Source organism: Heptranchias perlo, unplaced genomic scaffold (genome assembly GCF_035084215.1).
Source record: "Heptranchias perlo isolate sHepPer1 unplaced genomic scaffold, sHepPer1.hap1 HAP1_SCAFFOLD_66, whole genome shotgun sequence".
In the NCBI taxonomy this organism is placed as follows: Eukaryota; Metazoa; Chordata; class Chondrichthyes; order Hexanchiformes; family Hexanchidae; genus Heptranchias; species Heptranchias perlo.
Window position 1 is genome coordinate 4,130,567 of NW_027139688.1, and position 15,534 is coordinate 4,146,100.

At 62.1% G+C, this 15,534-nt stretch overlaps 1 protein-coding gene across 1 annotated transcript in view; it reads right to left on the reverse strand.

Annotated features, from left to right (window-relative positions):
* LOC137318189 (E3 ubiquitin-protein ligase ZFP91-like) overlaps window positions 1–12,660 on the reverse strand; it is a gene marked incomplete at its 5' end in the record, with an annotated part of 41,333 nt that extends 28,673 nt beyond the window's left edge. The window contains 3 exons of the mRNA XM_067981147.1: window positions 1,234–1,290; window positions 4,326–4,403; window positions 12,479–12,660. Of these exons, the coding sequence (XP_067837248.1) occupies window positions 1,234–1,290; window positions 4,326–4,403; window positions 12,479–12,660 (317 nt within the window). The remainder of the gene's footprint in view (window positions 1–1,233; window positions 1,291–4,325; window positions 4,404–12,478) is intronic.
* Window positions 12,661–15,534: the final 2,874 nt, after the last annotated feature.

Consider the following 15,534-nt stretch of genomic DNA (forward strand, 5'->3'; position numbering starts at 1 on the left):
CCCAGACTCTCCCCCCATTCCCCAGTGTACACACTGTTTCTCTGCCCAGACTCTCCCCCCATTCCCCAGTGTACACACTGTGTCTCTGTCCAGACTCTCCCCCCATTCCCCAGTGTACACACTGTGTCTCTGTCCAGACTCTCCCCCCATTCCCCAGTGTACACACTGTTTCTCTGTCCAGACTCTCCCCCCATTCCCCAGTGTACACACTGTGTCTCTGTCCAGACTCTCCCCCCATTCCCCAGTGTACACACTGTGTCTCTGTCCAGACTCTCCCCCCATTCCCCAGTGTACACACTGTGTCTCTGTCCAGACTCTCCCCCCATTCCCCAGTGTACACACTGTTTCTCTGTCCAGACTCTCCCCCATTCCCCAGTGTACACACTGTTTCTCTGTCCAGACTCTCCCCCCATTCCCCAGTGCACACACTGTGTCTCTGTCCAGACTCTTCCCCCATTCCCCAGTGTACACACTGTGTCTCTGCCCAGACTCTCCCCCCATTCCCCAGTGTACACACTGTTTCTCTGTCCAGACTCTCCCCCCATTCCCCAGTGTACACACTGTTTCTCTGTCCAGACTCTCCCCCCATTCCCCAGTGTACACACTGTGTCTCTGCCCAGACTCTCCCCCCATTCCCCAGTGTACACACTGTGTCTCTGTCCAGACTCTCCCCCCATTCCCCAGTGTACACACAGTTTCTCTGCCCAGACTCTTCCCCCATTCCCCAGTGTACACACTGTGTCTCTGCCCAGACTCTCCCCCCATTCCCCAGTGTACACACTGTGTCTCTGCCCAGACTCTCCCCCCATTCCCCAGTGTACACACTGTGTCTCTGCCCAGACTCTCCCCCCATTCCCCAGTGTACACACTGTGTCTCTGCCCAGACTCTCCCCCCATTCCCCAGTGTACACACTGTGTCTCTGCCCAGACTCTCCCCCCATTCCCCAGTGTACACACTGTGTCTCTGCCCAGACTCTCCCCCCATTCCCCAGTGTACACACTGTGTCTCTGCCCAGGATCTCCCCCCATTCCCCAGTGTACACACTGTTTCTCTGTCCAGACTCTCCCCCCATTCCCCAGTGTACACACTGTGTCTCTGCCCAGACTCTCCCCCCATTCCCCAGTGTACACACTGTGTCTCTGTCCAGACTCTCCCCCCATTCCCCAGTGTACACACTGTGTCTCTGCCCAGGATCTCCCCCGCCCCCCGGCCCCCCGAACTCTCAGACTCACCTGATCTTCTGCGGTCGCTCGTTTGGATTTCGCTTCTCCCGATGTTTCCGAGCTTTCCTACAGGATCGGGGAAGAAAGGGAATGGATTTAGGTGAAAGTGAAGATTAATCGACACCAATCTGGCGGGGGTGGGAGTGAGGCGACGGTGGTCTGGGGTAGGGGGGAGTTTGTTTGGGGCAGGGAGAGCGTATAGGACGGGGGCGGGGGCAGTATTGATTGCAGAAACTATTCTAGCTCTGGAAAGGGATGATGCAGTTGAGGGTCATGGACAGAATCTATTTGGTTCGAATTAAGGAACAAGAGAGGAGCCATTTCACTACTGGGTATATACTATAGGCCAGCAAATAGTGGGAAGGAGATGGAGACGCAAATTTGCAGGCAAATTACAGAAAGATGCAAGAACTATAGAGTAGTGATACTGGGGGACTTCAATTATCCCAATATAGACTGGGACAGTAACTGTGTCAAAAGGCAAAGAGGGGGAGGAATTCCTGAAATGTGTTCCAGAGAACTTCCTGGAACAGTGTGTTTCCAGCCCAACCAGGAAGGAAGCAGTGCTGGATCTCATTCAGGGAATGAAGTGGGGCAGGTGGAGTATGTTTCAGTGGGGGAGCAGTGCTGGATCTCATTCAGGGAATGAAGTGGGGCAGGTGGAGTATGTTTCAGTGGGGGAGCAGTGCTCATAATCTCATTCGGCTTCGAATAGTTATGGAAAGGGACAAGGTGCAATCACATGTGAAAATGCTGAACCGGAGGAGGGCAAATTTCAGGGAGTTAAAAAGGGATCTTGCCCAGGCGGATTGGAATCAAAAATTGGGAGGCAAAACAGTAATGGGAGGCTTTCAAATTGATTTGTGTACACAGTAGATACATTCCCACCAGGGAGAAAGGTCGGGCAACTAAAGCCAGAGCTCCCTGGATGACACAAGACATAGAGAGTAAGATGCAGCAGAAAAAGGGGCATATGACAAATGTCAGGTTGAAAACACAAGTGAGAACCATGCTGAATATAGAAAGTTCAGAGGGGAAGTGAAAAAGGAAATAAGAGGGGCAAAGAGAGAGTATGAGAATAGACTGGCAGCCAACATAAAAGGGAATCCAAAAGTCTCCTACAGGCTGTAAACAGTGAACAGGTAGTGAGAGGAGGGGTGGGGCCAATTAGGGACCAAAAAGGAGATCTGCTCATGGAGGCAGAGGGCATGGCTGCCCATGAGGACTTTGCATCTGTCTTTACCAAGGAAGAAGATGCTGCCAGAGTCACATTAAAAGAGGAGGTAGTTGAGATACTGGATGGGTTAAAAATTGATGAAGAGGAGGTACTTGAAAGGCTGGCTGTACTTAAAGTAGATAAGTCACCCGGTCCGGACGGGCTGCATCCTAGGTTGCTGAGGGAAGTAAGGGTGGAAATTGCAGAGTTACTGACCATAATCTTCCAATCATCCTTAAATACGGGGGTGGTGCCGGAGGACTGGAGAATTGCTAATGATACACCCTTGTTCAAAAAAGGGTGTAAGGATAAACCCAGCAACTATAGGCCAGTTTAACCTCAGTGGTGGGGAAACTTTTAGAAACGATAATCCGGGACAGAATTAACAATCACTTGGAACAGTGTGGATTGATTAGGGAAAGCCAGCACGGATTTGTTAAAGGCAAATCATGTTTAACTAACCCGATAGTGTTTTTTGATGAGCTAACAGACGGTAGATGAGGGCAATGGGTTGATGTTGTGTATATGGACTTTCAAAAGGCGTTTGATAAAGTGCCACGTAACAGGCTTGTCGGCAAAGTTGAAGCCCATGGAATAAAAGGGGCAGTGGCAGCATGGATACGAAACTGGCTCAGTGACAGGAAGCAGAGAGTTGTGGTGAACGGTTGTTTTTCAGACTGGAGGGAGGTGTACAGTGGTGTTCCCCAGGGGTCGGTACTGGGATCGCTGCCTTTCTTGATCTTAATGACTTGGACTTGGGTGTACAGGGCACAATTTCAAAATTTGCAGATGACACAAAACTTGGAAGGGTAGTGAACAGTGAGGAGGATAGTGATAGACTTCAAGAGGATATAGACAGGCTGGTGGAATGGGCGGACACGTGGCAGATGGAATTTAACTCAGAAAACTGCGAATGATGCATTTTGGTAGGAAGAATGAGGAGAGGCAATATAAACCAGAGGGCACAATTCTAAAAGTGGTCCAGGAACAGAGAGGCCTCGGGGTATGCATGCACAAATCGTTGAAGGTGGCAGGGCAGGTTGAGAAAGCGGTTAAAAAAAGCATGCAGATTCCTCGGCTTTATAAATAGAGGCATAGAGTACAAAAGTATGGAAGTCATGATGAACTTTTATAAAACACTGGAGTATTGTGTCCAGTTCTGGGCACCGCACTTTAGGAAAGATGTGAGACGTTAGAGAGGGTGCAGAGATGATTTACTAGAATGATTCCAGCGATGAGGGACTTCAGTTACATGGATAGACTGGAGAAGCTGGGGTTGTTCTCCTTGGAACAGAGACGGTTGCGAGGAGATTTGATCGAGGTGTTCAAAATCATGAAGGGTTTAGACAGAGTAGATAGAGAGAAACTGTTCGCATTGGCGGAAGTGTCAAGAACCAGAGGACACGGATTCAAGGTGATTGGCAAAAGAACCAAAGGCGACATGAGGAAAAACGATTTTTTACTCAGCGAGTTCTGATCTGGAATTCACCGCCTGAAAGTGCGGTGGGAGCAGATTCAATAATAACTTTCAAAAGGGAATTGGAGAAACACTGGAAGGGGAAACATTTGCCGGGCTACAGGGCAAGAGCAGGGGAATAGGACTGATTGGTTCGCACATTCAAACCACGACGGGCTGAATGGCCTCCTTCTGCGCTGTATCATTGTATGATAGCGACAAGGAGGGGTCGGGGGGGAGGCAGGCAGAGGTGGGGAGGGGCAGAGGGTCCATTCCCTGGACAGCTCTTCGATCACTGACTCTGGCTCTGACTCCACTCTCCCCGATCCGACCGGCTCCAATACTGAGGATTCCCACAGTCCCCGTGCTTTTCCAGCTAATCCCAAAGAACCGGTGCAACAGACGAATGGGGAAATAGGGAATCTCCACCTTTCCACAGGTTCATCTGGCGGTTTCTTCAGGCTGTTCCTTCGAGATCTTCCCCGCCGCTTGTCACGGTCCGAACCACTGGAAAATAAAACCAATATATCACCGACCGGGTACACGGGGGAACGCGGGAAACACCGACCGGGTACACGGGGGAACGCGGGAAACACCGACCGGGTACAAGGGGGAACGCGGGACACACCGACCGGGTACAAGGGGGAACGCGGGACACACCGACCGGGTACACGGGGGAACGCGGGAAACACCGACCGGGTACAAGGGGGAACGCGGGACACACCGACCGGGTACACGGGGGAACGCGGGAAACACCGACCGGGTACAAGGGGGAACGCGGGACACACCGACCGGGTACACGGGGCAGGCGGGAAACACCGACCGGGTACACGGGGCAGGCGGGAAACACCGACCGGGTACAAGGGGGAACGCGGGAAACACCGACCGGGTACACGGGGGAAGGCGGGAAACACCGACCGGGTACAAGGGGGAACGCGGGAAACGCCGACCGGGTACACGGGGCAGGCGGGAAACGCCGACCGGGTACACGGGGGAACGCGGGACACGCCGACCGGGTACAAGGGGGAACGCGGGACACGCCGACCGGGTACACGGGGGAACGCGGGAAACGCCGACCGGGTACAAGGGGGAACGCGGGAAACGCCGACCGGGTACACGGGGGAACGCGGGAAACGCCGACCGGGTACACGGGGGAACGCGGGAAACGCCGACCGGGAACACGGGGGAACGCGGGAAACGCCGACCGGGTACACGGGGGAACGCGGGAAACGCCGACCGGGTACACGGGGGAACGCGGGAAACGCCGACCGGGTACACGGGGGAACGCGGGAAACGCCGACCGGGTACACGGGGGAACGCGGGAAACACCGACCGGGTACAAGGGGGAACGCGGGACACACCGACCGGGTACACGGGGCAGGCGGGAAACACCGACCGGGTACACGGGGCAGGCGGGAAACACCGACCGGGTACAAGGGGGAACGCGGGAAACACCGACCGGGTACACGGGGGAACGCGGGAAACACCGACCGGGTACACGGGGGAACGCGGGAAACACCGACCGGGTACACGGGGCAGGCGGGAAACACCGACCGGGTACAAGGGGGAACGTGGGAAACACCGACCGGGTACACGGGGGAACGCGGGAAACACCGACCGGGTACACGGGGGAACGCGGGAAACACCGACCGGGTACACGGGGGAACGCGGGACACACCGACCGGGTACACGGGGGAACGCGGGACACACCGACCGGGTACACGGGGGAACGCGGGAAACACCGACCGGGTACACGGGGGAACGCGGTAAACACCGACCGGGTACAAGGGGGAACGCGGTAAACACCGACCGGGTACAAGGGGGAACGCGGTAAACACCGACCGGGTACAAGGGGGAACGCGGGAAACACCGACCGGGTACACGGGGGAACGCGGGAAACACCGACCGGGTACACGGGGGAACGCGGGAAACACCGACCGGGTACACGGGGGAACGCGGGAAACACCGACCGGGTACACGGGGGAACGCGGGAAACACCGACCGGGTACACGGGGGAACGCGGGAAACACCGACCGGGTACACGGGCCAGGCGGGAAACACCGACCGGGTACAAGGGGGAACGCGGGAAACACCGACCGGGTACACGGGGGAACGCGGGAAACACCGACCGGGTACAAGGGGGAACGCGGGAAACACCGACCGGGTACAAGGGGGAACGCGGGACACACCGACCGGGTACACGGGGGAACGCGGGACACACCGACCGGGTACACGGGGGAACGCGGGACACACCGACCGGGTACACGGGGGAACGCGGGACACACCGACCGGGTACACGGGGGAACGCGGGACACACCGACCGGGTACACGGGGGAACGCGGGACACACCGACCGGGTACACGGGGGAACGCGGGACACACCGACCGGGTACACGGGGGAACGCGGGACACACCGACCGGGTACACGGGGGAACGCGGGACACACCGACCGGGTACACGGGGGAACGCGGGACACACCGACCGGGTACACGGGGGAACGCGGGACACACCGACCGGGTACACGGGGGAACGCGGGACACACCGACCGGGTACACGGGGGAACGCGGGACACACCGACCGGGTACACGGGGGAACGCGGGACACACCGACCGGGTACACGGGGGAACGCGGGACACACCGACCGGGTACACGGGGGAACGCGGGACACACCGACCGGGTACACGGGGGAACGCGGGACACACCGACCGGGTACACGGGGGAACGCGGGACACACCGACCGGGTACACGGGGGAACGCGGGACACACCGACCGGGTACACGGGGGAACGCGGGACACACCGACCGGGTACACGGGGGAACGCGGGACACACCGACCGGGTACACGGGGGAACGCGGGACACACCGACCGGGTACACGGGGGAACGCGGGACACACCGACCGGGTACACGGGGGAACGCGGGACACACCGACCGGGTACACGGGGGAACGCGGGACACACCGACCGGGTACACGGGGGAACGCGGGACACACCGACCGGGTACACGGGGGAACGCGGGACACACCGACCGGGTACACGGGGGAACGCGGGACACACCGACCGGGTACACGGGGGAACGCGGGACACACCGACCGGGTACACGGGGGAACGCGGGACACACCGACCGGGTACACGGGGGAACGCGGGAAACACCGACCGGGTACACGGGGGAACGCGGGAAACACCGACCGGGTAAACGGGCCAGGCGGGAAACACCGACCGGGTACAAGGGGGAACGCGGGAAACACCGACCGGGTACAAGGGGGAACGCGGGAAACACCGACCGGGTACACGGGGGAACGCGGGACACACCGACCGGGTACAAGGGGGAACGCGGGAAACACCGACCGGGTACAAGGGGGAACGCGGGAAACACCGACCGGGTACACGGGGCAGGCGGGAAACACCGACCGGGTACACGGGGCAGGCGGGAAACACCGACCGGGTACAAGGGGGAACGCGGGAAACACCGACCGGGTACACGGGGGAACGCGGGAAACACCGACCGGGTACACGGGGGAACGCGGGAAACACCGACCGGGTACACGGGGCAGGCGGGAAACACCGACCGGGTACAAGGGGGAACGTGGGAAACACCGACCGGGTACACGGGGGAACGCGGGAAACACCGACCGGGTACACGGGGGAACGCGGGAAACACCGACCGGGTACACGGGGGAACGCGGGACACACCGACCGGGTACACGGGGGAACGCGGGACACACCGACCGGGTACACGGGGGAACGCGGGAAACACCGACCGGGTACACGGGGGAACGCGGTAAACACCGACCGGGTACAAGGGGGAACGCGGTAAACACCGACCGGGTACAAGGGGGAACGCGGTAAACACCGACCGGGTACAAGGGGGAACGCGGGAAACACCGACCGGGTACACGGGGGAACGCGGGAAACACCGACCGGGTACACGGGGGAACGCGGGAAACACCGACCGGGTACACGGGGGAACGCGGGAAACACCGACCGGGTACACGGGGGAACGCGGGAAACACCGACCGGGTACACGGGGGAACGCGGGAAACACCGACCGGGTACACGGGCCAGGCGGGAAACACCGACCGGGTACAAGGGGGAACGCGGGAAACACCGACCGGGTACACGGGGGAACGCGGGAAACACCGACCGGGTACAAGGGGGAACGCGGGAAACACCGACCGGGTACAAGGGGGAACGCGGGACACACCGACCGGGTACACGGGGGAACGCGGGACACACCGACCGGGTACACGGGGGAACGCGGGACACACCGACCGGGTACACGGGGGAACGCGGGACACACCGACCGGGTACACGGGGGAACGCGGGACACACCGACCGGGTACACGGGGGAACGCGGGACACACCGACCGGGTACACGGGGGAACGCGGGACACACCGACCGGGTACACGGGGGAACGCGGGACACACCGACCGGGTACACGGGGGAACGCGGGACACACCGACCGGGTACACGGGGGAACGCGGGACACACCGACCGGGTACACGGGGGAACGCGGGACACACCGACCGGGTACACGGGGGAACGCGGGACACACCGACCGGGTACACGGGGGAACGCGGGACACACCGACCGGGTACACGGGGGAACGCGGGACACACCGACCGGGTACACGGGGGAACGCGGGACACACCGACCGGGTACACGGGGGAACGCGGGACACACCGACCGGGTACACGGGGGAACGCGGGACACACCGACCGGGTACACGGGGGAACGCGGGACACACCGACCGGGTACACGGGGGAACGCGGGACACACCGACCGGGTACACGGGGGAACGCGGGACACACCGACCGGGTACACGGGGGAACGCGGGACACACCGACCGGGTACACGGGGGAACGCGGGACACACCGACCGGGTACACGGGGGAACGCGGGACACACCGACCGGGTACACGGGGGAACGCGGGACACACCGACCGGGTACACGGGGGAACGCGGGACACACCGACCGGGTACACGGGGGAACGCGGGACACACCGACCGGGTACACGGGGGAACGCGGGACACACCGACCGGGTACACGGGGGAACGCGGGACACACCGACCGGGTACACGGGGGAACGCGGGACACACCGACCGGGTACACGGGGGAACGCGGGACACACCGACCGGGTACACGGGGGAACGCGGGACACACCGACCGGGTACACGGGGGAACGCGGGAAACACCGACCGGGTACACGGGGGAACGCGGGAAACACCGACCGGGTAAACGGGCCAGGCGGGAAACACCGACCGGGTACAAGGGGGAACGCGGGAAACACCGACCGGGTACAAGGGGGAACGCGGGAAACACCGACCGGGTACACGGGGGAACGCGGGACACACCGACCGGGTACAAGGGGGAACGCGGGAAACACCGACCGGGTACAAGGGGGAACGCGGGAAACACCGACCGGGTACAAGGGGGAACGCGGGAAACACCGACCGGGTACACGGGGGAACGCGGGACACACCGACCGGGGACACGGGGGAACGCGGGACACACCGACCGGGGACACGGGGGAACGCGGGACACACCGACCGGGTACACGGGGGAACGCGGGACACACCGACCGGGTACACGGGGGAACGCGGGACACACCGACCGGGTACACGGGGGAACGCGGGACACACCGACCGGGTACACGGGGGAACGCGGGACACACCGACCGGGTACACGGGGGAACGCGGGAAACACCGACCGGGTACACGGGGGAACGCGGGAAACACCGACCGGGTACACGGGGGAACGCGGGAAACACCGACCGGGTAAACGGGCCAGGCGGGAAACACCGACCGGGTACAAGGGGGAACGCGGGAAACACCGACCGGGTACAAGGGGGAACGCGGGAAACACCGACCGGGTACAAGGGGGAACGCGGGAAACACCGACCGGGTACAAGGGGGAACGCGGGACACACCGACCGGGGACACGGGGGAACGCGGGACACACCGACCGGGGACACGGGGGAACGCGGGACACACCGACCGGGGACACGGGGGAACGCGGGACACACCGACCGGGGACACGGGGGAACGCGGGACACACCGACCGGGGACACGGGGGAACGCGGGACACACCGACCGGGGACACGGGGGAACGCGGGACACACCGACCGGGTACACGGGGGAACGCGGGACACACCGACCGGGTACACGGGGGAACGCGGGACACACCGACCGGGTACACGGGGGAACGCGGGACACACCGACCGGGTACACGGGGGAACGCGGGACACACCGACCGGGTACACGGGGGAACGCGGGACACACCGACCGGGTACACGGGGGAACGCGGGACACACCGACCGGGTACACGGGGGAACGCGGGACACACCGACCGGGTACACGGGGGAACGCGGGACACACCGACCGGGTACACGGGGGAACGCGGGACACACCGACCGGGTACACGGGGGAACGCGGGACACACCGACCGGGTACACGGGGGAACGCGGGACACACCGACCGGGTACACGGGGGAACGCGGGACACACCGACCGGGTACACGGGGGAACGCGGGACACACCGACCGGGTACACGGGGGAACGCGGGACACACCGACCGGGTACACGGGGGAACGCGGGACACACCGACCGGGTACACGGGGGAACGCGGGACACACCGACCGGGTACACGGGGGAACGCGGGACACACCGACCGGGTACACGGGGGAACGCGGGACACACCGACCGGGTACACGGGGGAACGCGGGACACACCGACCGGGTACACGGGGGAACGCGGGACACACCGACCGGGTACACGGGGGAACGCGGGACACACCGACCGGGTACACGGGGGAACGCGGGACACACCGACCGGGTACACGGGGGAACGCGGGACACACCGACCGGGTACACGGGGGAACGCGGGACACACCGACCGGGTACACGGGGGAACGCGGGACACACCGACCGGGTACACGGGGGAACGCGGGACACACCGACCGGGTACACGGGGGAACGCGGGACACACCGACCGGGTACACGGGGGAACGCGGGACACACCGACCGGGTACACGGGGGAACGCGGGACACACCGACCGGGTACACGGGGGAACGCGGGACACACCGACCGGGTACACGGGGGAACGCGGGACACACCGACCGGGTACACGGGGGAACGCGGGACACACCGACCGGGTACACGGGGGAACGCGGGACACACCGACCGGGTACACGGGGGAACGCGGGACACACCGACCGGGTACACGGGGGAACGCGGGACACACCGACCGGGTACACGGGGGAACGCGGGACACACCGACCGGGTACACGGGGGAACGCGGGACACACCGACCGGGTACACGGGGGAACGCGGGACACACCGACCGGGTACACGGGGGAACGCGGGACACACCGACCGGGTACACGGGGGAACGCGGGACACACCGACCGGGTACACGGGGGAACGCGGGACACACCGACCGGGTACACGGGGGAACGCGGGACACACCGACCGGGTACACGGGGGAACGCGGGACACACCGACCGGGTACACGGGGGAACGCGGGACACACCGACCGGGTACACGGGGGAACGCGGGACACACCGACCGGGTACACGGGGGAACGCGGGACACACCGACCGGGTACACGGGGGAACGCGGGACACACCGACCGGGTACACGGGGGAACGCGGGACACACCGACCGGGTACACGGGGGAACGCGGGACACACCGACCGGGTACACGGGGGAACGCGGGACACACCGACCGGGTACACGGGGGAACGCGGGACACACCGACCGGGTACACGGGGGAACGCGGGACACACCGACCGGGTACAGGGGGGAACGCGGGACACACCGACCGGGTACACGGGGGAACGCGGGACACACCGACCGGGTACACGGGGGAACGCGGGACACACCGACCGGGTACACGGGGGAACGCGGGACACACCGACCGGGTACACGGGGGAACGCGGGACACACCGACCGGGTACACGGGGGAACGCGGGACACACCGACCGGGTACACGGGGGAACGCGGGACACACCGACCGGGTACACGGGGGAACGCGGGACACACCGACCGGGTACACGGGGGAACGCGGGACACACCGACCGGGTACACGGGGGAACGCGGGACACACCGACCGGGTACACGGGGGAACGCGGGACACACCGACCGGGTACACGGGGGAACGCGGCAAACACCGACCGGGTACACGGGGGAACGCGGCAAACACCGACCGGGTACACGGGGGAACGCGGCAAACACCGACCGGGTACACGGGGGAACGCGGCAAACACCGACCGGGTACACGGGGGAACGCGGCAAACACCGACCGGGTACACGGGGGAACGCGGGAAACACCGACCGGGTACACGGGGGAACGCGGGAAACACCGACCGGGTACAAGGGGGAACGCGGGAAACACCGACCGGGTACACGGGGAACGTGGAAAACACAGACCGGGTACACGGGGGAATGCGGGAAACACCGACCGGGTACAAGGGGGAACGCGGGAAACACCGACCGGCTACACGGGGAACGTGGAAAACACAGACCGGGTACACGGGGGAACGCGGGAAACACAGACCTGACGCACTGCGAGTATATTGAAATCTACCTGTCCGAAGAGGGGATGTAATTTTCATCCTTGGGATCGTCGAAGAACTCATATTCATCGTCAGAGTCCACTTCAGTTAACTCCTCCTCCTCCTCATCCTCAACGTAATCACCCTCACTGTGAGGAACAACAGGAGGTGAGTGAGTGAAAGGGGCGGAAAGGGAACCACTCGATCCGAGGGGGAGATCAGTCGGTGAGGGGTGGGTGAGAGTGAGACCGGAGTGGGGATATAAACAGTGCGGAGAGAGGGGGAGATCAGTCGGTGAGGGGTGGGTGAGAGTGAGACCGGAGTGGGGATATAAACAGTGCGGAGAGAGGGGGAGATCAGTCGGTGAGGGGTGGGTGAGAGTGAGACCGGAGTGGGGATATAAACAGTGCGGAGAGAGGGAGAGATCAGTCGGTGAGGGGTGGGTGAGAGTGAGACCGGAGTGGGGATATAAACAGTGCGGAGAGAGGGAGAGATCAGTCGGTGAGGGGTGGGTGAGAGTGAGACCGGAGTGGGGATATAAACAGTGCGGAGAGAGGGAGAGATCAGTCGGTGAGGGGTGGGTGAGAGTGAGACCGGAGTGGGGATATAAACAGTGCGGAGAGAGGGAGAGATCAGTCGGTGAGGGGTGGGTGAGAGTGAGACCGGAGTGGGGATATAAACAGTGCGGAGAGAGGGGGAGATCAGTCGGTGAGGGGTGGGTGAGAGTGAGACCGGAGTGGGGATATAAACAGTGTGGAGAGAGGGGGAGATCAGTCGGTGAGGGGTGGGTGAGAGTGAGACCGGAGTGGGGATATAAACAGTGCGGAGAGAGGGAGAGATCAGTCGGTGAGGGGTGGGTGAGAGTGAGACCGGAGTGGGGATATAAACAGTGCGGAGAGAGGGGGAGATCAGTTGGTGAGGGGTGGGTGAGAGTGAGACCGGAGTGGGGATATAAACAGTGCGGAGAGAGGGGGAGATCAGTCGGTGAGGGGTGGGTGAGAGTGAGACCGGAGTGGGGATATAAACAGTGCGGAGAGAGGGAGAGATCAGTCGGTGAGGGGTGGGTGAGAGTGAGACCGGAGTGGGGATATAAACAGTGTGGAGAGAGGGAGAGATCAGTCGGTGAGGGGTGGGTGAGAGTGAGACCGGAGTGGGGATATAAACAGTGCGGAGAGAGGGAGAGATCAGTCGGTGAGGGGTGGGTGAGAGTGAGACCGGAGTGGGGATATAAACAGTGCGGAGAGAGGGAGAGATCAGTCGGTGAGGGGTGGGTGAGAGTGAGACCGGAGTGGGGATATAAACAGTGCGGAGAGAGGGGGAGATCAGTCGGTGAGGGGTGGGTGAGAGTGAGAGACCGGAGTGGGGATATAAACAGTGCGGAGAGAGGGGGAGATCAGTCGGTGAGGGGTGGGTGAGAGTGAGACCGGAGTGGGGATATAAACAGTGCGGAGAGAGGGAGAGATCAGTCGGTGAGGGGTGGGTGAGAGTGAGACCGGAGTGGGGATATAAACAGTGCGGAGAGAGGGGGAGATCAGTTGGTGAGGGGTGGGTGAGAGTGAGACCGGAGTGGGGATATAAACAGTGCGGAGAGAGGGAGAGATCAGTCGGTGAGGGGTGGGTGAGAGTGAGACCGGAGTGGGGATATAAACAGTGCGGAGAGAGGGAGAGATCAGTCGGTGAGGGGTGGGTGAGAGTGAGACCGGAGTGGGGATATAAACAGTGTGGAGAGAGGGAGAGATCAGTCGGTGAGGGGTGGGTGAGAGTGAGACCGGAGTGGGGATATAAACAGTGCGGAGAGAGGGAGAGATCAGTCGGTGAGGGGTGGGTGAGAGTGAGACCGGAGTGGGGATATAAACAGTGCGGAGAGAGGGGGAGATCAGTCGGTGAGGGGTGGGTGAGAGTGAGACCGGAGTGGGGATATAAACAGTGCGGAGAGAGGGAGAGATCAGTCGGTGAGGGGTGGGTGAGAGTGAGACCGGAGTGGGGATATAAACAGTGCGGAGAGAGGGGGAGATCAGTCGGTGAGGGGTGGGTGAGAGTGAGAGACCGGAGTGGGGATATAAACAGTGCGGAGAGAGGGGGAGATCAGTCGGTGAGGGGTGGGTGAGAGTGAGACCGGAGTGGGGATATAAACAGTGCGGAGAGAGGGGGAGATCAGTCGGTGAGGGGTGGGTGAGAGTGAGACCGGAGTGGGGATATAAACAGTGCGGAGAGAGGGAGAGATCAGTCGGTGAGGGGTGGGTGAGAGTGAGACCGGAGTGGGGATATAAACAGTGCGGAGAGAGGGGGAGATCAGTCGGTGAGGGGTGGGTGAGAGTGAGACCCGGAGTGGGGATATAAACAGTGCGGAGAGAGGGGAGATCAGTCGGTGAGGGGTGGGTGAGAGTGACCGGAGTGGGGATATAAACAGTGCGGAGAGAGGGAGAGATCAGTCGGTGAGGGGTGGGTGAGAGTGAGACCCGGAGTGGGGATATAAACAGTGCGGAGAGAGGGAGAGATCAGTCGGTGAGGGGTGGTGAGAGTGAGACCGGAGTGGGATATAAACAGTGCGGAGAGAGGGAGAGATCAGTCGGTGAGGGGTGGGTTGAGAGTGAGACCGGAGTGGGATATAAACAGTGCGGAGAGAGGGAGAGATCAGTCGGTGAGGGGTGGGTGAGAGTGAGACCGGAGTGGGGATATAAACAGTGCGGAGAGAGGGAGAGATCAGTCGGTGAGGGGTGGGTGAGAGTGAGACCGGAGTGGGATATAAACAGTGCGGAGAGGAGGGGAGAATCAGTCGGTGAGAGGAGTGGCGTGAGAGTGAGACCGGAGTGGCCCCGATATAAACATTGCGAGAGAGGGACGAGATCAGTCGAGTAGGGTGGGTGGAGAGGAGTTGAGACCGGAGTGGGGATATAAACAGTGCGGAGAGGGGAGAGATCAGTCGGTAGAGAGTGAGACCGGAGTGGGAGATATAAACAGTGCGGAGAGAGGAGAGATCAGTCGGTGAGGGGTGGGTGAGAGTGAGACCGGAGTGGGGATATAAACAGTGCGGAGAGAGGGAGAGATCAGTCGGTGAGGGGTGGGTGAGAGTGAGACCGGAGTGGGA